Here is a 25,132-nt window from a genome sequence, read left to right as displayed (position 1 = left end):
GAGGGGCGGGACAAAGCGAAGTCTCGCGATATCTCGGTGGGCGGGACCTACCGGAGGGAATTGCCGCCCGTCGGGTCCGGGAACTCTCGCGAGAACTCGGCGCGCTCGCCGGGCTGAGGGGACGAGCGGGTCCAAGTCTCGCGAGATCTGAGGGGAATGGCCGCCCTCGGGGCCGTGAGGGGAAGCGGCCGTGCAGGAGCTGCTCTGTGCCCTCCGCTCCTCCCCAGGCATCACAGCATGGCCGTGCCTCCCACGGCAGCCCCACCGCCCTCAGTCAGGCCCAGCCCCCGCTCACTCCTCCAGCCGGAGTGTCCCTGTCACATCAAGGCAGCACAAGCCCAGCGGGCAGCACAGAAAGAGCAAACCCTTAAAAATAACGGGTGAAGGAATTCGTGTGTGCTTGGGCTCACTGGCACAAACCTCCCACAAAAGTAGGGTTGAGTGCATTGCGGCAAGAAATGTTTATTTGGAGTGGCTACAACCAGCAGGACGGAACAAAACAAACACTTTTCCCTCAGATTTCACACTGCTCCCTGCCCAGGTACACATCGAACTCAATTCCCTTTGCTCACAGAAAATAAACACAGTTCATAGAACAAGGGTTATAAACCTAGCTCTGTAAGACTGTTATTTTCTATTCTATAAATCCTTCTAGACTAAAGATGCATTTAAATGATTTATTGGGAAAAAGAAGCTTATTTTTCACACCACTCTCCTCTGGGTGACTGCACCCACACAATACATTCCCAAAATAACCATCCCACCTTGGCAGTGTTCAGCCAGCTGTATTTGGTATTTTAAAAAGATAAAGCCAAGCAGGTTTGTTTCTTTTTTTAACAAAAGCTCCTTTAAACACCTAAAAAACCACCTCTTAATGCAGAGCTACGTAATTGTGCATACTAAATTTTCTGTCTTGAGCTTTCCTCATGAAGCTGCAAAATCATTTTCAAATCTGTGGAGAAGGTTGCTGTCCTTTAGGAGTTTTTCTGTGGAATTTTGATTGTCACCTAGGGATAAAAAAAAAAGGAGAAAAAAAAGGAAAAGTTACAAGTTTGGGTTTTTTTTTTTTGTCTTTGCAGGGGTATTCACTGGAATGGTGAGAAGCAGGAGAAAAACCAGTATATTGAAAAGCTCAAGGTTTGGGGGTTCCAGCCCTCAGCAATGGCACAGGGACATTTGGAGCTGCAGCAGAGGGTGGGGAAGGCATTGCCTGCAGGAACTACTCAAATACTCACATTTTTCACCTCCACATAGGAACTACTCACATTTTTCACCTCCACATAGGAACTACTCACATTTTTCACCTCCACATAGGAGCTACTCACAATTTTTCACCTCCACATAGGAACTACTCACAATTTTTCACCTCCACATAGGAGCTACTCACAATTTTTCACCTCCACATAGGAGCTACTCACAATTTTTCACCTCCACATAGGAGCTACTCACAATTTTTCACCTCCACATAGGAGCTACTCACAATTTTTCACCTCCACATAGGAGCTACTCACAATTTTTCACCTCCACATACGAAATACTCCCATTTTTCACCTCCACATATGAAATACTCCCATTTTTCACCACCACACAGGAACTACTGACATTTTTCACCTCCACATAGGAACTACTCACATTTTTCCACCTCCACATAGGAACTACTCACATTTTTCCACCTCCACATAGGAACTACTCACATTTTTCCACCTCCACATAGGAACTACTCACATTTTTCCACCTCCACATAGGAACTACTCACATTTTTCCACCTCCACATAGGAACTACTCACATTTTTCCACCTCCACATAGGAACTACTCACATTTTTCCACCTCCACATAGGAACTACTCACATTTTTCCACCTCCACATAGGAACTACTCACATTTTTCCACCTCCACATAGGAACTACTCACATTTTTCACCTCCACATAGGAAATACATTTTTCACCACCACATAGGAACTACTCACATTTTTCACCACCACACAGGAACTACTCACATTTTTCACCACCACATAGGAAATACTCACATTTTTCACCTCCACATAGGAAATACTCACATTTTTCACCTCCACATAGGCCTCCAGGCCATACTCCCCCAGCTCCCTCCCGTTGCCAGAGGCTTTGTAGCCCCCAAAGGGAGCCTGGGCTCCAAACACGTCGTAGCAGTTGATCCTGGAAGGAAAAGGGAAGGTGAGACAGCTCAGGGAGCAACACTAAATAAATAAATATCTATTTTTTTAATCTATATTTAAAAAATCTATCCAATATCTATTAAAAATCCATCAAATATCTATGTAAGGAACCTATCAAAAAATCTATAAAATAGCTATCCCAAAATCTATGAAATATCTACTAAAAATTCTATGTCTTTAAAAAAAAATAAAAATCTGCATTAAAAAAAATCAATAAAAATCTATACAAAAAATCGATAAAAACCTATATAAAATTTGATAAAATATCTGTATAAAAATCTATTAAAAGTCTATATACAAATGTATAAAATGTCTATATTAAAAATCTATAATATATCTATATTAAAAATCTACAAAATATCAATACAAAAATATATAAAATATCGATATAAAAATATATAAAATAGCCGTATTAAAAAAATCTATGAAATATCTATATTAAAAAATCTATCAAATACCTATACAAAAAATCTATAAACTATCTGTATAAAAAATCTATCAAATATCCATATAAAAGTTATAAAAATCTAAATATCTACTAAAAAAACTATTCAATATCTACTAAAAATCTATTAAATATCTATTTAAAAATCTATTAAGTATCTATTAAAATATGTAAGTAGCTATTAAAAAATCTATAAAAGATCTATTACATAATCTATTAAATATCTATTAAAAATCTATTAAATGTCTATTAAAAATCTATTAAATATCTATTTTAAATTTATTAAATATCTATTTTAAAGTCTATTAAATACCTATTTTAAAGTCTATTAAATTTCTATCAAAAAACTATTCGATATCTATTAAAAATCTATAAATATCTATTAAAAAATCTATAAAATACCTATATTAAAATCTATAAAATATCTGTATAAAAGCTATAAAAATCTATCAAACACCTATATAAAAATCTTTCAAATATGTATATAAAATCTACAAGATATCTGTATAAAAATCTATCAAACACCTATATAAAAAATCTATAAACTATCTGTATAAAAAATCTATCAAATATCCATATAAAAGCTATAAAAATCTAAATATCTACTAAAAAAACTATTCAATATCTACTAAAAATCTATTAAATATCTATTTAAAAATCTATTAAGTATCTATTAAAATATGTAAGTAGCTATTAAAAAATCTATAAAATATCTATTACATAATCTATAAAAGATCTATTACATAATCTATTAAATAGCTATTAAAAATCTATTAAATGTCTATTTTAAAATAATCTATTAAATGTCTATTTTAAAATAATCTATTAAATGTCTATTTTAAATTTATTAAATATCTATTTTAAATTTATTAAATATCTACTTTAAAGTCTATTAAATACCTATTTTAAAGACTATTAAATTTCTATCAAAAAACTATTCGATATCTATTAAAAACCTATAAATATCTATTGAAAACCTATAAATATCTATTGAAAACCTATAAATATCTATTGAAAACCTATAAATATCTATTAAAAATCTATAAATATCTATTAAAAACCTATAAATATCTATTAAAAACCTATAAATATCTATTAAAAACCTATAAATGTCTATTAAAAATCTATAAATACCTATTAAAAATCTACAAAAACAAATGCCTATAAAAAGTACACTCCAATGTTACCGAGTTCCTGTTACACCTGAAGTTCTGCTGTGACCCTGAGCAGAGCCCAAGTCAAACTGACCCCAAACCGAGGCCCAGAGTGCCAGGGGGTGCCAAGGGGGTGCCAGGGGGTGCCAGGCTCACCAGACAGTGCCAGCCCGGAGGCTGTGGGACACGAAGTTGGCTTTGTCCAGGTCCCTGGTGAACACGGCGGCTGCCAGGCCGTACTTGGAGTCGTTGGCTCTCTCGATCACCTCCTCGATGGTTCTGAACTTGAGGATCTGCATCACCGGCCCGAAGATCTGCAAGGAGCCAAAGCAGAGGGAGGAACACACAGAGCAACCGGGGCTGGGACTGCCTGAGGGCCCAGGGGGTGAGGGGGGATCACGCTGACAACGTGTGCTTAGAAGGCTTATATTATATTATATTATATTATATTATATTATATTATATTATATTATATTATATTATATTATATTATATTATATTAGAGATAATATAATATATATATTGTGTATTATACATAATATATAATACATACTATATTATACATTATATATACTATATTATATATATATACTATATATATATAGTATACACTATATACTATGTACATAGTATATACTACTATACTATATAGTATATATATACTATATATATACTATATATATATACTATATATATAGTATACACTATATACTATATACATAGTATATACTACTATACTATATACTATATATATACTATATAGATATACTATATAGATATACTATATAGATACTATATATATACTATATATATACACTATATATACTATATATAGTATACACTATATAATATATACATAGTATATACTACTATACTATATAGTATACACTATATGCTATATATACTATATACAGATATATATCTGTATTACATATGATTTATTCTATATTACATATATTTTATAGATAATCTATAATACAAAATATAATATAAATAATATAAAATATAATATACTTTATATTATATATTATGCATAATATATTATACATTATATAATATTTATATGTTATACAATATATATTATATAATATATATAATTATATATTATAATATATTGCATTTTATTATGTTATATTCTTATATTTTTTATTATATTTTATGTTTTATTACATTAAGTTTTACATTTTATTTTCTATTACATTGCATTTTATATAATACATTATAATACATATTACATATAATATATATATAATCTATAATATATAATATATTACATGTTACATATATTATATATTATATATTATATATTATATATTATATATTATATATTATATATTATATATTATATATTATATATTATATATTATATATTATATATTATATATTATGCTATACCAAAGAATACAGAAAGGATCCAGACAGAAGGCTAAAAAATACTCATGAAAATCTCTCTCCTCAGTCTGACACAGCTTGGCCCCTGATTGGCCAATGAGTAAAAACAATTCACATGAAACCTCTGTTGGATAAACAATCTCCAAACCACATTCCAAAGCAGCAAAACACAGGAGAAGCAAATGAGATAATATTGTTTCCCTTTTTCTCTGAGGCTTCTCAGCTCAATCAAAAAAGCTGTTTATAGATACAATTTGAGATTTAACATACTACTTAAGAATGCTTAGCTCCTCCCCCTAAGTAAAACATCTCACAGTAAAATACTGTAATTTTATCAATAATGCCATAAACCTCAACAGCTCATTAACAAAAGACATCCCCCTAGAAGAAATAAGCTATAAAAAATTAAAAACCACCGCTCCACCTAGTTTCAACAGCTATTAATGGAAATACATTTATTTGTTCCATCTCCCACTGGAAGCTGCCGGTGCTGCAGCACTCACCTCCTCCCTGGCGATGGTCATGCTGTCCTGCACGTCCCCAAACACCGTGGGCTGGATGAAGTAGCCCCTGTCTGCAGCGGGGCTGCCACCACACAGCAGCTTGGCTCCCTCCTTCTGGCCCGTGCTGATGTAGCCCAGGATCTTCTTGAACTGCTCCTCATCCACCTGAGAGCCAGCAGGGACAAACAGCTCAGCTGCCATTCCTCCCTGCAGCAGCTGCCAGGCAAGCTCCAAAGGGAAATGGTCATTTCTAAATGCCAAGATTGTCCCACTGGCTCATTAACCCCTCCCTCCTGCACCAGTGCTAACGGGCTCAGTTCAAACCAGGTTAATCAACAGATCCCACTCTAATCTCCACAGGGACTGAAGATTGGGACAATTTCATGAGGTAACAGCTCAGGGCGCTTCCTGCTCCCACCTGAGGGCCCTGCTCGGTTTTGAAGTCAAAGGGGTTCCCAACCACCCTGGCCTTGGCCTTCTCCACACTCCTCTCCACAAACTCGTTGTAAATGTCCTCCTGCACGTAGGTCCTGGAGCCAGCACAGCAGCACTGCCCTTGGTTGAAGAACAGGGCAAAGTGGGCTTGATCCACAGCCCAGTCCACTGGGAAGAGAGAGAGAAAACAAATAAGCAAACAAAGCCAACCAGACCTGGGACTGTTTCAGCACATTTATGACAGAGGCTGCTGGGGATACAAAGTCCTTTCAGTTGACAGCATTTGCCATGGGTTGGAGGGCAGGAGTTGCAGATTTAATTCTTTATTAAAGCACCCCAGACTAGAGAAAGATATCCAACCTGAGGCAGGTTACAGTTCTCATTGGAAATTATCAGGTGTTAAGGATGAATTTTCTTCCTTACTTAACTGCTCAGTTAAGTGAGTGTTGGCTCATTGAGGCCAAAAATTAGTTTATATACAAGGGATGAGGGGAGCAGAACTTCATGGAAGAAAAGAGTCGTGTGCTCCAAGAGAAATTAAAAAGTGGGGTAAGGACTAGAGGAAGATACTGAAACAATTCTTTTTTTTTTGTTGATAGCTGAACTACCCAGCGCTGGGAAAAGCAGTGGGAGTGGTGAGTGCTGATACACGAATGCAGCAGAGTGGAGGTGTCAGGGCCAGAGCCTCACACTGGAGACCTTTCCTTCCTTTCCCTTTGCCCTCCAGCTCTGGAAGCAGCCAAGGTAAAAGGCACAGAGCAGACATTCCCCAGCAGCCACTCACTGTCTGCATCAGACAAGATGATATTGGGGCTCTTCCCTCCGAGCTCCAGGGTCACCCTCTTGAGGTTGCTCTGTGCTGCAGCCTTTTGGATCAGGTGTCCAACCTGCAGGGAGGGCAGAGCAGGTGTTGGAATTAACTCCCATCAGCACCAGGCTTTACATCTCACTCAGCATTTCATGCTAATCCTCATTGGCAGGGCTTTGAGTTTCACCTCCAACAAGAAACAGCTCAGGGGAAACAACAGGAAATACTCTAAAGAATCAAATCAGAACAACGGAGCCTTAGCTAATGCAAATATACATTTCATACCCTGGAATCAGCTCTGAGTGAGGTGCAGAAGGCAAAGCACCTGCAGTATTTCACCAGCCATGGGCCATTCCATGGTGCCAGGGCTCAGGGCGCTCCCTTACCTCGGTGGAGCCGGTGAAGGCGACTTTGTCAACGTCCATGTGGGAGGAGATGGCAGCTCCTGCCGTGGGGCCATAGCCAGGGATGATGTTCACCACGCCCGGGGGGAATCCAGCCTGGCAGACACAGCAGCATCATTCCTCTGCCAAAGCAAGGCTTCCACTGCCCTCCTGTGTCTGTGACAGCCTTCACTCCTCTGATTCCTCCTTTCATCTCCCAGGGCTTCATTTTAAAGCTGTTTGCAACAACCAGGACGATTCCTCTCCCCACCCCACATCCCAAGCACAAGTTGAAGGTGTGAATACACACGGAAATACAGATATATGTTCACTTTCTGAAGTTCATTATGCAATCAAACCTCAAAGAGTCCTTCCCTAATCAAGACTTACATCATCTGCACATGCAGATGAATATGAACAAGATATGAACAAGAGAATTTTTTTGATAAATCAACCCAGCCCTTCCCTGCTCCTGCAGTGATGGAATCCTGGCCTCATCCTCACCTCTTTGATCAGACTGGCCACATAGAGAGCAGTCAGGGGGGTTTGCTCTGCCACTTTCATGACAACCACGTTGCCAGTGGCCAAGGCAGGCCCCAGTTTCCATGCTTGCATCAACAGTGGGAAGTTCCACTGAAAAACAAGGAGAAAGTAAAAGTTTCTGATTAGTCAGTAATGAACCGGAGCTCCACTCAAATCAACACTTTGGGAAGAGTCTCGGATTTTTCCTCATCACACAAAATTTTGGAGTTAATTCTAGGCAAGAATTTAAACTTAACTGTGGTTCTGAGTCAGATAATTCCTATAAATGAGCTTAAACCCCCCCCCCCTTTTTTTTTTTAATCAGCAGAGCCCATGAAATCAAGAGGCAGTTCTGCTCTCCCAGGGTGGGTGAGGTGAGAACCCTCCCAGCTGGTGCAAGCCCAGCTTTGTTCAGCCTGGCAGGAAGCAGAGCTTGGCAACAGAGGGGAACCCAGAGTGCAACCCTGAATTGTTGCAGCCCTGCAGGAGCTGCTGCTCCTCTTTACTCACTGGGATGATTTGCCCACAGACTCCCACGGGCTCGTGCCTTGTGTAGCAGAAGAAGTCTCCATCTAACGGGATGGTTTTGCCATGGAATTTATCTGACCAGCCTGCAAAGTATCTGCAAACAATAACAAATTGGTCACTGGAATTAAAACAAGTCTGCTGCCAGCAGAAAATAAAAGAGGATTCCTCTGTTTCAGTCCCAACTCAGTGCAGGTATTTCCCACACAGGTGATTTAAAGAATGGACAGCAAATAGAAATATTTGTGTGCTAACAGACCACCACCACCTGTGTGACTTGGGGAGGTCAGAGTAGCAAAAAGCAGAAACAAAAGAAAACAGTAGAAGCAGAAAGTAAACCCAAAATGTCTGATCTGAAACCATCACAGATCAGACTCAGATCCCACAGCCCCGGAGTTTGGAGGTGGCTGAACCTGCAGAGCCTCAGCACCATGGCCCAGCTGTGGCCCCCAAACCCACCTGAGACATTTGATCACCATGTCCAAGTCCACCAGGTAGGAGATGGCGTAGGGTTTGCCATTATCCAGAGTTTCCAGGGCCTGCAAAGACAGCAGAGTTCCCTGAGGAGCTGGGGGGGAACTGAGTCAGTTCTCAGTTTGCAGCCTGCGCTGTCTGTTGGATTTTTGCAGAAGTGCCTCCCCACCCTCTGTGGGTGTGAGCTGGGGGTGAGGAGCGGGCACAGCCCCGCGGGTCCGGCACTCACGGCCAGGTAGGCGCGGTCCCTCTCGATCAGGTCAGCCAGGCGGTTCAGCAGCTTGCCGCGGTGCGATGCATCCATCCTCCTCCAGGGCGAGCCCAGCCGGAACGCGGCCTGGGCCGCCTTCACCGCCTTGTCCACATCTGCCTGCGGGGGAGCGCGGCAAAGGCTGAGCGAGGAGTAACCAGCGCCGCTCCCTCCCTCTCCGCACACAACAAACCCTCCCTGCCCTGCCGGAGAAAGCTGCCCGAGGCCAGGCAGCACCGGGGGCTGCTCCTGCCGGGCTCCGGGGGAGAACCTGCAGTCCCAGGGCAGGGGAGCACCCGGGCCCCTTCCCCAGGAGCACCAAGCTCAGCACGCCCTGTGAGGACACGGCTTCCCCATCGTGAGCAGGAAGCAGCAGCAATGGCAGAGGAGCCGATGGGTGCAGCAGCTGTGCAGCCTCTGCCTGTGTTCAGCCTCTGTTATTTCAGCTACACAGAGCGCAAATATCATCAGGTTATTTCTGCAATGTCACCTGCTGGGTTAATATTTGCATCCTAGAATGAGGCATGGAAAAAGCTCTGGAAGTCTACTTTGGGCACTTTTTCACAATCCAGTCCAAAGGAGTTTTCTCCTGGATCAGCTGTCTCTGTTCCATGATTTTGTCCTGCCAGGGCATTTGCTGGTTCCTACCTGGTTCTCTGTCCTGGCTTGCTGCAATGGTCTCGCCAGGACAAGCCAGAGAAGCAAACAACAAAGGGTTTCCCTCACTCTCCCCTCCCTTGGGGAACACACACAGGTTTCCAGACTGTAGGAAAAACCTCAAATTGCTGGGAAACACCACCTCAGCTCTGCCACAGACTCCAGGAGCGCCTTGCATAAGGCAGGTGATGATTACTGACTTTATTCCCCACCATTTCTTTTTTTCTAAGCAGTAGCCAAGCAAGGACACGAGCAGCACTCGGTGTGGCGTCTGCACAGATCAGACACTGCTGCAAACACGGAGCTGCCCAGGTGGGACAGGGGCTGGTGCCTTCCCCTGCATCCCCTCTGGAGCTGCTCCCACGGAGAACAAACCCACGGCAGCCCCACAGCGCTCACCTTATCGCCCTCAGCCACCTGGCAGATGACTTCTCCCGTGGCTGGGTTGACGGTGGGGAAGGTTTTCTTGCTGACTGCATCGTGCCATTCGTTATTTATGAAAATCTGCAAGGAAAAGCCAAGCAGGGTGAGCCCAGGGGAATCAGGGAGAGCTTTGCTTCTTTGATGGCATCTGAGGAGCCTGGTTAATTAAAACTTGACTTGTGTGGGCTCCAAACCTGCAGCAATATGAAGGAGATACTTTAGCCTAAAAGCACACAACACAGCCTCGAGTGAATAAAGGAATTCACAGCTCAGCAAACAGCACGTGAGCTGGAAGAGCTTCCCATCTTGGTGGGTCCTTGAGAAAGCTGGAATCCTGGCTGGGGCTGTGCAGGGACAGCTCAGGAGACTGAGGAGTGGGAAAATGCTTTAGGCACAGACAACACAGTGAGCTGATTTTGTCCAGAGCACCAGAGCTTATACAGGATTTCTTATGAGTCTTAAGGATCTTTCCCAATCCAAATAATTGTTATTTCCCAGATTAACCAACTTTAGGCTCCCCATGCACCAGAACCAGGTGCTAACAGCAGCTTTTTACCAACTCTTTCTTTCTAAGGTTAATTTTTTTTTTTCAGGTCTGTGGCAAGAGAATGGGAGTGCAAAGATCGCGGTGCTCACTTGCAGAACACCCAGACAACCACCAAGAGCCCGGGCACGGCCACCGGGGAAGGAGCGGCCGGGTGCCTTGGCACGCACCTGGCACAGGTGATCCCACAGGGTTTTCCTGGAGCAAGGGTCCGCTCTCTGCAGATAAACCAGCCAGGCACCTTCCCCTCCCTCCCGTGCCCTTGCCCGGAGTTTTTGCCTTGTGTTGTTGAATTGTTGAAGGCAGCGAGGGAAGGGGGCAGAGCCGCGCGGCGATGGGAAACACACACACACACACACAGACACACACATACACACATACACACACACACACACACACACACCCTGTGCCTGCGGCTGCACCCAGGGTTCCTCTTTTCCTTGGGCCCGAACCCGCGGCTGCTCCGGGCTCAGCGCCACCCGGGCCGGCCCGGCCGCGCACGGAGCTCGCTCGGCGGACACGGAAGCCCCGAAGCCCCGGCCCGGCGCGGTGCCCCGGGCTCCCAGCGCGGCCCTACCTTGCTGTAGGCGACATCGGGGCGCGGGTTGGGCGCCGGGATGGGGGAGGCGGCAGCGGCCGAGAAGGGAGCCCGGAGCAGGGCCGGGCAGAGCCGGGAGGCGCGCACCGCCGCCCGCAGCATGCTGAGCTCAGCTGGGCCGGGCCGGGCCCCGCACGCCGGGACAGCCCCGCTCCGCCCGCCCCGCTCGGCACCGCCCACCGCGGCTCCCTCGGCACGGCCCCCGCAGAACCAGCCTGGGGGCCTTGGCTCCTATGGAAAAGGCTGATCCAGCTCGCTTCGAGCAGCACAGCTTGGCTCAGCACGGTCACGTTAAGATCAGCGTGGCTTGGCTCGGCTCGGGTCAGCACGGTTCGGGTCGGTTCAGCTCTGTTCGGTTCAAATCAGGCTTGGTTTGGTGCACAGGGAGTGCCTCATCCGTGTCCAGCACTGTCCCTGTCCCGTCTTTTCCCAGCCTATGCCCATGGAACTTTGTGCCTTGTTGCAGGAAACAACCAGGAAAAAAGAAAAAAAAGGGAAAAAAAACACAAAAAAACAGAAACATCTCTGCTGAGCTGGTTATTATTGCAGGAAGGTGATGAGGGAGAATTTGGGGACCTGCACTCTCGGTTCCATGGATATGCCACCATTACCGTCCACCCAGGCACCCAAAAGCCCCTCCCGTGTGTAGGGGCAGTGGAACAAAGCCAGGGAAGTGCTTTCACAACAGGGAGTTTCTGGGTGAATGCAAATGAGAGGTTTTGTGAAATCGCTCCCAACAATGGCTAAAGGCCTTTTTTTTTCTGGTTTGTTTTAGATGCCTTGTGCAACTTCAGCGTGTCCAAGTGCAGGGAACAGAGGTGTGCTCGGGTTATCATCACAAAGAAAGCCACAGACCAAAAATACAGAGAGGTTTTAAACCTCTGAAAAAAAAAGACCTGTGGTATTACCCTGTAAAAGAGACTCAGTGAGGAGTCTGTGAAGGGTGACAGGGATGGCTCTGGTTTATTAAAGGGGACAGAAAAAATGTACAATATTTGAGTTCAGGAGTGGTTTCACCGACTGTCCTGGACATCCTAAGCTGCTGAAATTCTTGCTGGAGGTTCCAGCATTTGCACTTTCCGGGCATTTCTCTCCTGTCCAGGGCAGTATCAGCCCAGTTGAGCAGGGAGGAACAGCCCAGCCCGGAGAAGGCAAAATGCCCTCCCCAGGTTATCCAGCAGGACACGGATTAGGCCGTGCGTCTCCCGGATCAGCTGGAAAGAAATCCTCTTGTGCTGGGTCTCGGGCTCCTCATCCCTGTCCGCCCGTGTCCCGGGCAGGGGGTGGATGAATTCCCGGGCAGGGGGTGGATGAATTCCCGGGCAGCCCTTTAGAAAGCGGCACTCGCAAGGAGGACGCGTTCTCCTCCTGTCACAGCCCTGCTCGTGTTAACCCCCCCTGGGAGAGGCCAGAGCCGCTGTCCCCGCAGAGCTGTGCCCGTGTCCCCAGAGCGGGCGGCTCAAGGTGTCCCAGGGCGCGTCACAGAGCTGAGCTCCGGCTCGGGGCTAAGCCGTGACTGTGCCCGATCCCGGCATGGGCAGCCCCGGCGCTGAGCCCTGCTGCGTGTTCAGTAACGCCCTTGGCTCTCTCCACAGAGCCAGCAGAGCTGAACCCCCGGGGCAGACGCGGCTCTCGGCCCCCGAGCCGGCCCGAGGGAGCGGGAGGTGCCGGAGTCAGGAGCCGGCTGGGAAACCATCCCAAATATCTGGGCTGGGCACACACAGGCTCAGCGCCCTCCCCCTTCCGCGGCAGAGCCAAATGCCCGAGGTTGAGGTGGAATTTCACCCCGCAGCTTGGGAGAATCCAAGGCTCAGGTTACCGGTTATCCCTGCAGCCTCGCGGTCCTTGTGCTGAGCCAGCACGGCCCCCAGGGCTCTCTGCAGCACCCCCTGTGCCCCCCAGGGCTGGCAGGTGGTGCCCACCCCGGGCACCTGGGCTGTGAGGCTGCACCCACGCTGGAGGAACAGGAGAACCCAAAGAACCTTACCCATTACTTTAATAATTAATTAATACAACAAATAAATTGCTCATGCTCACAAAGTTGTTCCCACAGTTCTCCCCTGGCTCTGTAAAGCACTGAAAGCTCCCACTGATCCAGTCTGCACCTCCATGGTCCCCAAAGAGACCCCACCACACTCATGGGACCATGGATCCTCCCAGCTCCACAGGGCAGGCACTGCCTCAGCTCTGCAGTCTCCCCTGAATCCAGAGACCTCAAGGGCTGGATTCAGTTCCTTCCACCACTGAGGACTCTTCCAGCATCTGCATGTTGCTGGAGGTTGTGCTGAAGAAGAAGAGATTTGCTGAAGGACAAGAGACATCCCGGTCCATTCTGTTTATTCCCAAAACCAAGCTGAGCACCCCCAGCCTGGTCACTCCCAGCCATCTCTCCCTGCTGCAGCTCTGATCCTGCAGCCCCACGATCCAAGGGTGGACTTGGGCCTGCATTGAGCCAGGCAATAAAAGCAGCGAGCACAGATAACACCAAACACCTCTGGCACTGAGCTCACAGGCCACCCTCAGCACGGCCTCTCCCATGCCAGAGTGCCTGGTTTGGGTTTGGGTCCCCATCCGAGGTGTCCCAGGGCTGCAGCTCCTGGCCCAGCTCTGCTTTGGAGAGTCCTGTGCCCCCTGGGGACCCTCAGCCACACGTGGGGCTCAGGTCCAAGGGAAGTGCTGGGCTGGGATCTGCTCTGTGCAGAGGTTTTGCTCCAGGGACCTGTGGGAGAGAGAGAGCAGAGCCCGTGTGGGCACACAGGGCTGCAGGAGCAGGCAGCAGCGCCCCAGAGCCTTGCAGAGCCCTGGGGACCCAGTGCTGGGGAAACAGCAAACAGGGGACCCCACAGCCTCACTGGGGACCCCACAGCCTCACTGGGGACCCCACAGCACACAGGACAAATCACCTCTCAAGCTCACAGGCCCCACACTGCAGGGGAGTCCCAGGGTTGCCCTTTCTTTGGGTCAGGGAAGGCTCGAGCCTGAGGAATCTGCTCACCTTGGTGCCCTGATCCATGGCCTGTGCAGCCACTGCCTTGGTCCTGGCACTCTGTGCCTGCGGGAAGAGGATGAGGCCCATGAGAGCTCTGGTGCCCCTGGTGCTGCCCCTCTGACGGGCAGCCATGGCTTTGAAGGAGGAACTGAGCTTCCCTCTGCTCCTCCAGAGAGGATCTCCCTGAGCTGGGGCCACAGGCAGCCTTTGGGATCAGCGTGTGGAGCCTGCTGGCTCCTGGTGCAGGATGAGGCAGGATCAGCTGAGATCCTGCCCTGCTCAGCCAGGAATGGCTCAGCTGCCAACTCCCAGGGATGAACCCCCCTGGCAGTGCCAGCTGGCAGGGGCAGCCTTGCCCTTGCCCTTGGCTGTGCCCAGCTCTGGAGCACTGTGGCACTTCCAGGCTGGGAATATTTGGCTGTGTAACAGTTCTCTGCATTATCTGGCTGTTGCAGGCAGCAAAACTCCTCCCCTGGCTTTCACAACTTGCACAGCAAAGGCCGACAGGCAGGGATGATGCCAAGGAAAGAGCAGTGGGGTGGATGTGGAGGGGACAGGGATGGGGGGGCTCTGTGGTGCCACACACCAGCAGCAGCAGCTCCACAAGCCCAAGGCCCGGAGCAGAGAGAGTGTGGCAACCCTGCTGTTGGAGACTTGGCAAGGATGAGTGTTTCGAGGAAGGGCAAGGAGACCTGCTCATCTCAGCACCTCCACATTCCCCACAGCTGCTGCTTCCCTGCCCTTCCACCTTCTCTGGATCAGCTGCCAAGTGCCCTCACACGCTGGTGTTTGCTGGTCTCTGCCAGAGCACAGGCAAACACTTTGGAAGGGCACCTGGATTTTTTTTTTTTTGGCAGCTGAAAGGAGGTTAAGTAACCCACTAGAATTTGATAATGTCACCAGAATAATTAGGAATATAATCTTGGTAGCAGCCCAAGGGTGGGGCTGTTTGCTTCCACTCACTGTGAATGTGTGAATGGGGAAGAGCAAGGGACCTCTCAAGGGAGCAGAGAGGGACAGAGAGAAGAGAATTCACTCAGCCTTTCCCAGAGGGAGACAGGAGGAACAATAACCATTTCTTCCTTGCAAGTGTTGAAAAGCCCAGCCCAGCCTTGCTCTGGGTGAGCAACCACAGCTGGGCTGGTGTTAATCTGCTCTCCTTGGAAGGGAGTGCCAGCTCCCAAAATCACAGTTTCCCAGGGTATGAACTCTGTTGCAGCCATATGAACCCAGCCCTTTCCCTCCAAACCACTGGGCTCCAGGAGTGCCAAATGTCTGCCATGATCAGGAGAGCCAGGACACTTGGAGGCCACCACCCCCACCCTGGGGCAGGTGAGGCAGAGCAGCTTCAGCACAGATGTCTCACCTGCAGCTCTGGCAGAGGACATGCAGTCCCTCTGGAATGGGAACTCAGAAAGCCCCTCTGGGTGCCCATCTTGCAGCAAAGCCCCTGTGCCATCCCCCCCAGGCTGCTGGGGGCAGTGCCCAGGGGGGCTCTGGGCACAGGGGCTGCCCCAGGCCGTGCCCAGGTGCTGAAACTCCTGCCCAGGAGAGGCCCTTGCCCAGCCCAGGTGCTGGAATGGCGCAGGAGCAGCTTTGTAGGGGAGAGGCTCTCAAACACACGGAATCCTTCTTTAACAGCAAAATCCCAAGCCAGATCAGCCACAAACTCTGCGTCCTTGGGGCTGCTGTCACCTGGAGCTGGCCTCCCTGGGGACAAGAGAACAGGACACTTGTTTGGAAAAGCCTGTGTTGGGTATCACATCCCAAACAGCATCACCTGCCCTCCCCTGGGCCAGCCCAGCAGGACTTGGGCAGACTCCTCTCTAAGGGATGAGAAAATAACTTCAGATTTCATTCTGATAAAGGCTCCAGGGCCACACCTGATTGTGCAGACAAACAGCCCTGAGAGCTCTCAGCACCTCCCTGTGAGTCCCTTGGCAAGGCTGGTGCAGAGCTGGAAGGTTGGAGAGCTCCATCTGCAGGACACAGCTCTGGGCTCCCAGCTTTGACCTCTGCTCAGCTCTCCCAGGAAAGGAGAGAGCCCAGAGCACAGAGAGCAGGCAGGGAGAGGCCTGTGCTGGAGCAGGGAGCAGCTCTGTGCCCCTGGCTGTGCCCTGTGCAGGACACAGCTGCCCTGCTGCTCCTCACCTGCCAGGGCGCCGCGGTGACGTCCCTGCAGCATCACAGCCCGGCGGAAAAAGGCAAAGGCCAGGTAGAAATTCCAGTTCTCCGGGTGCTGCACTCCCCTGTGGCCACAGTACATCTGGGAATACTCCTCTGCTGTGGGAATGCCCAGCTGCCCCAAGTCACAGCTCCTCAAGCCTGGAAGATGGGAAGAGGTACCAGGGAGCTGCCAGAGCAGCTGAGAGCTCCCAGGGCACGGTGAGAGCCTTGGGCACTGCCAGGCCCCTCCATGGAGACACCTGCACCCTCCAGGACCTGCACAGCTCTGTGCTGGCTCCATAGGGAGCTCTGGGGTTTGGCACCAGCCCCTGCCCCAAAATGCACATGGGGCAGTTCTGGTTAGGGTGAAACTGTGACTGACAGGGAACCTCTCTGTTTAACCCTGTACTTTTCTTTCTAACAAGTGGATAACTTAGTGCACACACCAGTCCTGATCTGCTTCACAACTTTCCCACCCAAAAGAGTTGCCCAGCTTCCCAGCTGGAGTGAGAGGGAAAACAGTGCAAACCCAGAGCCCTTTCCAGCTGCAGTGAGCCCCAGTGCCAGCTGAGCTCTTGGGCAGGAGCTGATCTGCTCTGAGCTCTGGCTCCTCTGTGTGCCAAGGTGAGTGTGCCCCTCTGTACCTCTGCGAGCACCAGAGGGGGCTGGCAGGAAGAAGCTCACACAGTTATTCGCCACATCACACAGGGGATCTCCTAGAGTGGCAAACTTCCAGCCCAGCACAGCAAGGACTTCTGGCCTGTCTGGGTGAAAGACCAGGTGGCCCATCCTGTATCAAAGGGAAAAAGAGATCAGGAAAGTCTCCAGAGGAGGGGAAAATCCCAGTGCTCAGCAGCAGTAGGTGCTTTCAGTGCTCTTCACTCTCTTCAAAAATTGCAGAGTCCTTTGGAAGGCAGCACAAAGTGAAACATTAATTTCTGCAAGCAGAGGATGGAGGTTACTCAATATTGAACCCCCTGGTTAATAATAAACTAAACTGGGCTTTGGAGAATGAAACCAAGTTAGTCAGAGCCTCAGATCAGGGCTGATTCCTGGGTACTGCAAGAAGAGCTGATGATCCTCCAGTGTCACACCAGCATTTGCAGCTGTTGGATGAAGAAACTCAATCTCATTCCTTGGGGATGCTGACCCTGACCCAAACCCAGCTTTTGGGCTGCTCTGAAGCCGCTGCCCCAGCCCAATCAGCACCTTTTGGAGTCTGGGGGTCATCTTACCCTCAGTCCTTGTTTTACACTCATTTTACACTCTTCCTGCCTAGGATGTGCTGCAGGGCAGTACCTGAAATCACCGTGCACCAGTGTTGTCTTCTGGGATTCAGGAAAATGCAGAGGCAGCCACTGGATGAGCCTCTCCATTGCTGGGATCGTGTGAGTTTCCACAGCTCTGTATTGCTTTGTCCAGGTCTCAAACTGCTGCTGGATGTAATTTCCTGGAACAGAGGAACAGAGGCTACCAGGGAAAGGCACAAAGAGGCTTCAAAAGGGACACAGAAAAAGCCAAACAGCCAAGCAGATCTCAGTCCAGAATCCTGATTAAGCTTCAAGATTATAACGGCAATTTCCAGGGGTCTCATATTTTCTTAATAATATTCAGGTGGAAAGAATCCAATCCTGGACAAAAAAAACTTCTCCACCAGCTCCAGGAAGCTGAGCTGTCTCTGCAGAGGGACAGGAGGGGATGCTTGGGGAGGTTTGGTCAGCAAAGAAGTTACTCCTGTACCCACAGTGGGCAGAGATGGCAACAAACATGGCAGGAAGTTCTGGAAGGGAGGAGAACTTTGGGAACTCACAGGAAACCTGGATTGGAAGAGCCCTTCCCACCCTCCCACCACACCTGGGGATTCAGACTCTGGACAGCTCATCCTCACCCTCCCACCTGCCCCCAGTTTGGTCCATCCTGCCCATCCCTTGAGCTGCTGACACCCAGGAGAAGAAAGGAAGCAGAGGTTGCTCTCACCGTGCTCCCCCAGCTCCTGCAGCTCGGCTGCTCCCGGCTCCAGGCTGTGGATCCTGGCCAGGACGTTTGCCATGGCCCCGTACCAGGACCTGCGCCGGGGCGGTGGCACCGCGGGCAGGGACAGGGTGCGGTGGATGTGGCCAGCACGGTGCTCCAGCAGCAGGAAAGCAGAGCCAAGGATGCTGGGGAGGCAAATGGGATGTGTGGGGCTGAGGCCAATCCTGCCACTCCCCCCAGATCTCACCTGCACCTTGAACGTGTCCCCAGGCCTCACCTGGGTGCTCTCTGGAGCCCAGCTCAGGCTGTGCCCGTGGCTGTGCCATGCTCTGCCCTGGCCCTGCCAGCCCCAGAGCTCCGGCAGCAGCTGCTCCCTGTTCCCTGCAGTGCCTGTGGGCTGGGCTCTGGGGCTGCTCACAAACACAGCAAACTGCAGCCAGCAGGGATCTGAGCAGGCTGTAGGCCCGAGGGCTGTCCTCTCACAGATTTGCTGCTGTCACTGCTGCCTGAGGTCTGGCAGTTGGAGAAATCCTTTCTTCATTGCAAACCTGAGCACTCTGAGTCAGCAGGAAGCCCTACAATATTGCTTTCTAAGTGCTTTTCAAAGAGAGCTTTTGGATTAATTGCTAAAATGGGACATACCTAAACCAAACCAAATAAAATTATTCTGTTCTTTGAACATCTAGAGGCTCCTCCAGCCCCACACTGCACAGATGTTCATTAGATCAGAGCACTTTGTGAGCTCTGGTTCCTTCTCTGTTCACCTTTGGGGGAATCTGGCTGCAGTTGCCAAGCACAGAGTGAAAGCTGAGGGCCAGGGTTACCTTCTGTCCTCGCAGAGAGCAAGCACAGGGGGCACAGGAACACCAGCCTCAGCCAGAGCCTTCAGGACCCTAAAGGGAGGGACAGAGGTGCAGGGAATCAGTCCAGGAACTGCTGGGTTGGAATATCCACACATTATCACTGTGCTCAGCTGTTGGAGATTTTTTCAGGGATGGCCTAGAAGGCAGCTGTGAGGGACAGGTTCTCACAGACTGTTTCTGTGAACAGCAGAGGTTCTCAGGTTATTTTTAACTACAGGTAAAAGTGGCAAACATGAAGGCCTTGAGAGCCTTGCACATCAGAGTTCTCAGGCAGCTTTCTCATAACAAGTGGATGTTCTATCTTTGGCTGTTTTGGGAAAGCAAGAATAATTTTGAGAACCCAAATCTTGGTATTGGAAACATAAGGTGGAGTTGGTGTGTTATCTCTGACCTATTGTGAGCTCAGATTTTGCAATATGCATGAACTTGATTAACACTGTTATAAAAAGTGATTGATGGATTAATAAATCGGAGTCGATGGCTGACCAATGCAAGGTGGGTCTCTCCCTCCAACTTCAATATATGGTGAACTTCAATACTCAGCTTTAAACATGCCAAAATCACGTGGCTGGGGGGAGGTAAGAGGAGCACAGCCACATCTTCCCATGGAGCCCCCAGACCTATCTCACACTGGAAAACAAGGGGAGGCCATAAATGATCCCCCCACGTGTCGTGCTCCTCTGGAACTGCAGCAGGACCCCCTCACCTGTATTCCCTTGAGACAGAAAGGCCTGAGGAGCCTGAGGGAGGCTCCTCCTCCTTCTTCAGCACCAGCAAACGACCTCCAAACTTCACCAGATAGCTCCGGGTGGACTCAAACTGCCGTAACTCCAGCGGGGCTGGGAGGAGGGAGCAGAGGGTCAGCACCTCTCCAGGCCTTCCATCCCCTTCCTGCAGCTGGGGCTGAGAGCTCACTCTGTGTCCCAAACCCCTGGGGAACCTGGCAGTGGCTCCCAGCTGCCTCACAGGACAGGAATATTCCTGGCATCTTTTTGGCAACCTGTGCTCAACCCCTCCCAAAATGAGGAAGCCCTAAAATGTTGTTTCTTATTTCTAGGAAAGTAATGGAACACTGAAACTGGAATGGCTGTGCTCTTTGCTTGGAGATTATGAACCTTTCATTAATGTTATTTTTCAGTCCCTATGTCATAGGAAAAAGCCAAAAGCTCCAGAATATGCAGGTTTTCTGATGGAAGGGCCAAAGCCACTGCAGTACCTGTTGGGTGGGCACCAAGAACATCCTCAAGGTACTTCTGCAGACGATCCTTGGGGATTCCCATGCCTGGTCTCACTGAACGAGTATAGGGAACAAACCCTTGCAAAGGAAACCCCAGATGGGCTTCCAGCTCTTTGAGTGCTGCTGCTGGATCATCAACCTGAAACCAGGAGGGAGAGAGGAGCACTGGGTGACAGATAGAAGACAGAATTTCCTGGGAAAGAGAGAGCCCTGCCTGGTTGGGATGCATTTATCTGTGAGTCCATCAGCACTGAATCCCTGACACACAGAAATCCTGGCTCATTCCCTGCCAGCACAGAGCTTCCCACCTTTACTCTGCCTGGAGAGAGCTGTGATGGTGGCACAGGCACTGTGAGCTTGGGCTGGGATCAGAGCTGGAATTCCCTGTGTGCAATCCAGGGGAGTGGAGGTCACTCTTCCCACCAGTCCCAGTCTTGTCCTTTCCCCAATGTCCCCAAAGTAAAACCCCTGTGCTCAGTGACCCCAAAGCCTGGGGGTAACCTGGCAGTCCCCAGCTGACTCATCCAGGAGGCCTCAGAGTTTCTGGGAATTATCTGGGGCTCATTTTCTTGAGCCCCAACCACAGGGGCTTGAGCTTGTCTCAACCACAGGGATGGGGCTGTTTCTCCTATAGGGAACAGAGGAACAGGAATGAGGAGAGACCTCCCTGAGGTTCCACAGAGTTTGGAGCCATGAATGAAACAGCCCAGAGCAGACTTTGCCAGTGATCCCTGCTTTAACCCCACCACATCCTGCAGGGACAAGCGAGGCTGGAGCAAAAGGCTTGGCAAGAGTCGGCCGCTGTCAACTGGAAATCCTGAGCTGCTCAAACCCAACAGCTCCTGGACCCAAAATCCACCCCAAACCCCACCCTGGCTGTGCCACTTTGTACCTTCACTGTTTTCATGCCAAGCTGGGCTGCCACCTCCAGGTTCTGGCTGCTGCTGTCCAGCAGGATGGATTCCTGGGGCTGCACACCCAGGAGCTCCAAGCACAGCTTGTAGGTCCCAGGATCTGACCTGGACACCCCTTCCTGATGGGATTCAACCACCTACAGCAGCAACAGATGGAAAATGCACGAGCCTGCTGTGAGCACAGACACCTGGGCACTGCTGGAATGGAGATGGGAGGCTGGGAAAGAGACTGGACTGATTAACATGAGAAATAAAGGATGTGGAGCTGGGTGGGCCCTGGATCCAGGGGCTGTGTGGGTGCCAACTGCTGTGGCCAAATCAGCCAAACAGGACCAGCCAGTCCTGGGATGGAAGATATCCAATGAGATGTCCCAGTGTGGGACACCAAACCGGCTCCAGACCAGTTGTTCAGGGCTGTCCAAGGAAGCCTTGGGTGGCAGCACCTTCCAAAGGCTCAGGAGAAGCAGCGTCCTGACCACTGCAGCTAGCAGCCACCCCAAAGCCACCTCCACACCTCCACAGTTGCCATAACCATCCCCCTAAAATCTGGATCAAAAAAGCATTGACTCAGTGTGTGAGCACTCCCACTGCCCTCACAGCCATGAACATGCCAAGCAGCCATTCCTGCTCTGTAACACTGCAGGAACAGCAAGGAATCCATTGCATGGATATAAAGCCAATGAATCCATGGCATGGATATAAAGCCAACACTAATGGAAACCCCCACTCAATTATTTTCCCCACTAATTGCTGTGCAGGGCTGTAGCTCCTGCTCCAGGAGCAGCACACATTGGAGGAGCCTTGAGGTTCTTGTGTCACCAGATCTGCCAATCTGTGTCATCTCTGCAAGGGTGAAGTGAGCTGGGAAAGGAGATTCTGCTGGGAAAGGAGCATCTGCTCCTCATCCCACACAGGTCAGCATGTTGGGGTACTGGGTTTTTGTAGCACAGGGGGTACATAAAATCCTTGAAGAATCCTAACTCTTTTAAAGCTGAATTTTGTTTGTTTGTTTGGTTTTTTTTGTTTTTTTTTTTTTTTTTTTTTTTTTTTGTAAAGCAGGCAGGGCACTGAATAATAACATTTATTTCTAGTCTGTGTTCCAGCTTCCAAGTCCTGTCTCCATCACTGCCTGTGCCTGTCACACAGAGACTCGTGGCTGTGTGGGCACTTTGCAGTGGATTTGCAAATGTCACTCAGCCCCTCTCCAAGTGCCTGCAAGGAATTGTGTCAGGAAATGTTCTCCAGGCTGATGTCAACCAAACTGTGCTTAACCTGCACTAAAAGAATTTGAGTTGCTGCTTTCACAGGAGGAGCAGAGCCCCGTTTGGGATCCGTGCAGACTCACCACATCGAAGTGCTGCTGCTCCAGGGACAGGAGCCTCTGCCCGGGGCACAAGCCGTGGCTCAGCAGAGCTGTCTGCAGCCCTTCTGCCCGGATACACTGCGCTGCTTCTGCCATTGTGGGGAGCTGTTTTCTCATCTCCTCTCGGATTAAATCCCAGAGAAAGGAATGCACGGGAACACGGACATTTGCCTGGGAAACAGAGAAACCCCAACAGTGATAATAGGCCAGAAATGGGGTGAAAATAAGAGTGGCTGGGTGGGTAGGTTATCTGATCATCTTATCTTGCTGTCCCAAGGCAGGCAGGGAATCTCTCAGCCAAATTGCTTTGCCCAAATAAACAAATGTTCCACATTCCTAATTCTGCAGCAGAGATAAAGGGCTGATTTTGGGAGAGGGAAATCCCTGGGACTGTGCCTGCCACGGGATCAAGGCAGGTTAGAGACAGACACTGACAGCTCAGCAGGCAGGAAAGGAATCTGCATCTGAATCTGAGGTGTTTAAAAAGGACTTTATTCCAGTAGGAAATTAAGGCAAATTCATCTGCCTGCCTGCCCAGGCACCGGGATAATAGTGGAAATCTGCCCTGCTCTGACAGCAGCGCTTCCTAGATGGAAAATCCAGAGACTTCAACCACAGAATTTCTTTTTAAAGCTCCTCTTTCCTCACTGGACCTGCTTCCATGCAGTCAGGACGCACAGGGAGAGCAGGGGGGAGTTTACAGGTTTGAGGCTTACAATCTCAAAGCACTGCTGTCCCAATTCCTGCAGGAACTCCACAGCTGTCAGCTCTCCCCTGGAGTACTGCAGGGAGAGGCTGCTCTCCCCTCCAGACAGCGCAGCTCGCTGGACGGTGCCGGCTGGAATGCAGCTCCGGGCCTCCCAGTCTGCACGGAGAACAGCAGGGAAGGCAGGAAAGAGCATCAGCAGAGTGGGAAATCAGCTGGGAATCCCTCTGGGGTGAGAATGATGAGCTGCACTGGGATGACTGACACAGCACAGAGCAAAGGGCTTGGGCACTGCAGGAACTGCAGCACCTCAGCCCTGTTTGCAGTGTGGAGAATCCCTAAAGCTGCACCAGCCTTGGGTGGCAGCAAGTGGTGGCACCACAGGACAGTGCAGGGTGGTCACTGCTACTTCTGTGACTTCTGATGGCACAACAGGTCCCACCACCACAAGTTCATGGGTGTCTCACCAGAGCTGAAAGAGGCACCTGAAATTTATCTTCCCTCCAAGCACAGGAACAACAGGAGCTCTGGTGATAAGGGACCAGATCAAGAGAGCGACTGGAGCTGTGCCAGGGCTCAGAAAGGTGCTTTCCCTGATATTTCTGATATCAGGGAATGGGCACAGCCTCAAGGCTGGCAGAGCTGTGGGTGAATTTGGGCACCACTCTCAGGGATAGGGTAAGGATTGTTGGGGTGTCTGTGCAGGGCCAGGAACAGCTGATGATCCCCGTGGGTCCCTCCCAGCTCAGGACATTCTGTGACTGTGTGGGGTCAGCAAAGGGAGCACACACCTGTGGCTGTCCTGTGTGGGGCTGGCAGCAGCACCCCGCTCTCCTCAAACACCACAGCTTTGTAAGAGACCCCTCTGGATCGCTGCTGGATCAACAGGAGCCGTCGGATCCCGGCACACAGCAGGCTCTGGGCACGGGCAGCACTGCTCAGGGACATGCTGGGAACCACGGGGGCCAGGGACACTCACAGCTCAACCAGGGACAGGCTGGAGCAACGCTGCAGCTGCAGGGGAAGTGTTGGTTTATGCACACAGAATCATGGAATGTTATATTGGAGAAGACTCCAACACCATCCAATCCAACCTCCCCGAATCCACCAAACCCTGGGGCCAAGGGCTCTGAACACTTCCAGGGATGGTGGCTCCACCCTGGGCAGCCACTAAAGTGTCCCAGCCAAATCAGGGACCCCCAAGTGGGGTTTTATACACACACCCCTTCAACTGCGGGGGACAATGGGATCACTCATCACTAACACACTCTAATTACTGCTCATAATCAGTGATTGCAGCAATGTGAGGGTCACCTCTGCTCCCAAGGAACAAGGGACACAAACAAGGTGAAATGGCCTCGAGGTGTCTCAGGGGAGGTTCAGGTTGGACAGCAGGAGGAATTCCTCCATGGGAAGGGTGGTCAGGGATTGGAACTGCCCAGGGGCGTTTGGAGTCCCCATTCCTGGAGGTGTCCAAGGAAGGCCTAGACATGGCATGGGGTGCTGTGTTGGTGACAAGGTGGGGATTGCTCAGGGACTGGATTCCATGATCCTGGGGGTCTTTCCCCTCAGGGATCCCCTCACACTTCCCTGCCCGATGATACCCGGAGGTCTC

At 49.6% G+C, this 25,132-nt stretch overlaps 2 protein-coding genes across 5 annotated transcripts in view; both read right to left on the bottom strand.

Annotated features, from left to right (window-relative positions):
- Positions 1-437: 437 nt before the first annotated feature.
- On the bottom strand, positions 438-11,504 carry ALDH2 (aldehyde dehydrogenase 2 family member). Of its 3 annotated transcripts, XM_074554641.1 has the most exons (15): positions 11,285-11,504; positions 10,140-10,244; positions 9,063-9,203; positions 8,819-8,898; positions 8,345-8,456; positions 7,817-7,945; positions 7,316-7,429; positions 6,906-7,008; positions 6,105-6,289; positions 5,687-5,851; positions 3,948-4,105; positions 2,007-2,172; positions 1,891-1,920; positions 1,236-1,304; positions 438-1,007 (listed from the first exon to the last, which is right to left on the bottom strand). In XM_074554641.1, exons 1-15 carry the CDS (start codon positions 11,405-11,407, stop codon positions 975-977), a joined length of 1,713 nt encoding a protein of 570 aa, XP_074410742.1. In that variant the 5' UTR covers positions 11,408-11,504; the 3' UTR covers positions 438-974. The 3 variants fall into 3 exon arrangements, with proteins under 3 accessions (XP_074410742.1, XP_074410743.1, XP_074410744.1); XM_074554642.1 differs by lacking the exon at positions 1,891-1,920 and having other exon boundaries at positions 11,285-11,502; XM_074554643.1 differs by lacking the exons at positions 1,236-1,304; positions 1,891-1,920 and having other exon boundaries at positions 2,058-2,172; positions 11,285-11,492.
- A 1,780-nt stretch (positions 11,505-13,284) lies between these two features.
- ACAD10 (acyl-CoA dehydrogenase family member 10) overlaps positions 13,285-25,132 on the bottom strand; it is a 12,197-nt gene continuing 349 nt past the window's right edge. The window contains exons 2-15 of one of the 2 annotated variants that reach the window (XM_014270228.3): positions 24,309-24,531; positions 23,528-23,676; positions 22,794-22,982; positions 21,427-21,585; positions 20,514-20,673; positions 20,004-20,136; positions 19,259-19,327; positions 18,438-18,619; positions 17,760-17,910; positions 17,105-17,250; positions 16,446-16,619; positions 15,661-16,004; positions 14,301-14,357; positions 13,285-14,024 (exon numbers count right to left, since the gene is read on the bottom strand). In XM_014270228.3, the coding sequence (XP_014125703.2) occupies positions 13,947-14,024; positions 14,301-14,357; positions 15,661-16,004; positions 16,446-16,619; positions 17,105-17,250; positions 17,760-17,910; positions 18,438-18,619; positions 19,259-19,327; positions 20,004-20,136; positions 20,514-20,673; positions 21,427-21,585; positions 22,794-22,982; positions 23,528-23,676; positions 24,309-24,465 (2,148 nt within the window). In that variant the 5' untranslated portion in view covers positions 24,466-24,531 and the 3' untranslated portion in view covers positions 13,285-13,946. The remainder of the gene's footprint in view (positions 14,025-14,300; positions 14,358-15,660; positions 16,005-16,445; positions 16,620-17,104; positions 17,251-17,759; positions 17,911-18,437; positions 18,620-19,258; positions 19,328-20,003; positions 20,137-20,513; positions 20,674-21,426; positions 21,586-22,793; positions 22,983-23,527; positions 23,677-24,308; positions 24,532-25,132) is intronic. The other variant, XM_074554254.1, reaches the window with a different exon arrangement.

This window comes from Zonotrichia albicollis, chromosome 18, assembly GCF_047830755.1.
Source record: "Zonotrichia albicollis isolate bZonAlb1 chromosome 18, bZonAlb1.hap1, whole genome shotgun sequence".
Classification (NCBI taxonomy): domain Eukaryota; kingdom Metazoa; phylum Chordata; class Aves; order Passeriformes; family Passerellidae; genus Zonotrichia; species Zonotrichia albicollis.
Note: the sequence above shows the minus strand (reverse complement) of the source record. Positions and strands in the feature narration are given on the sequence as shown.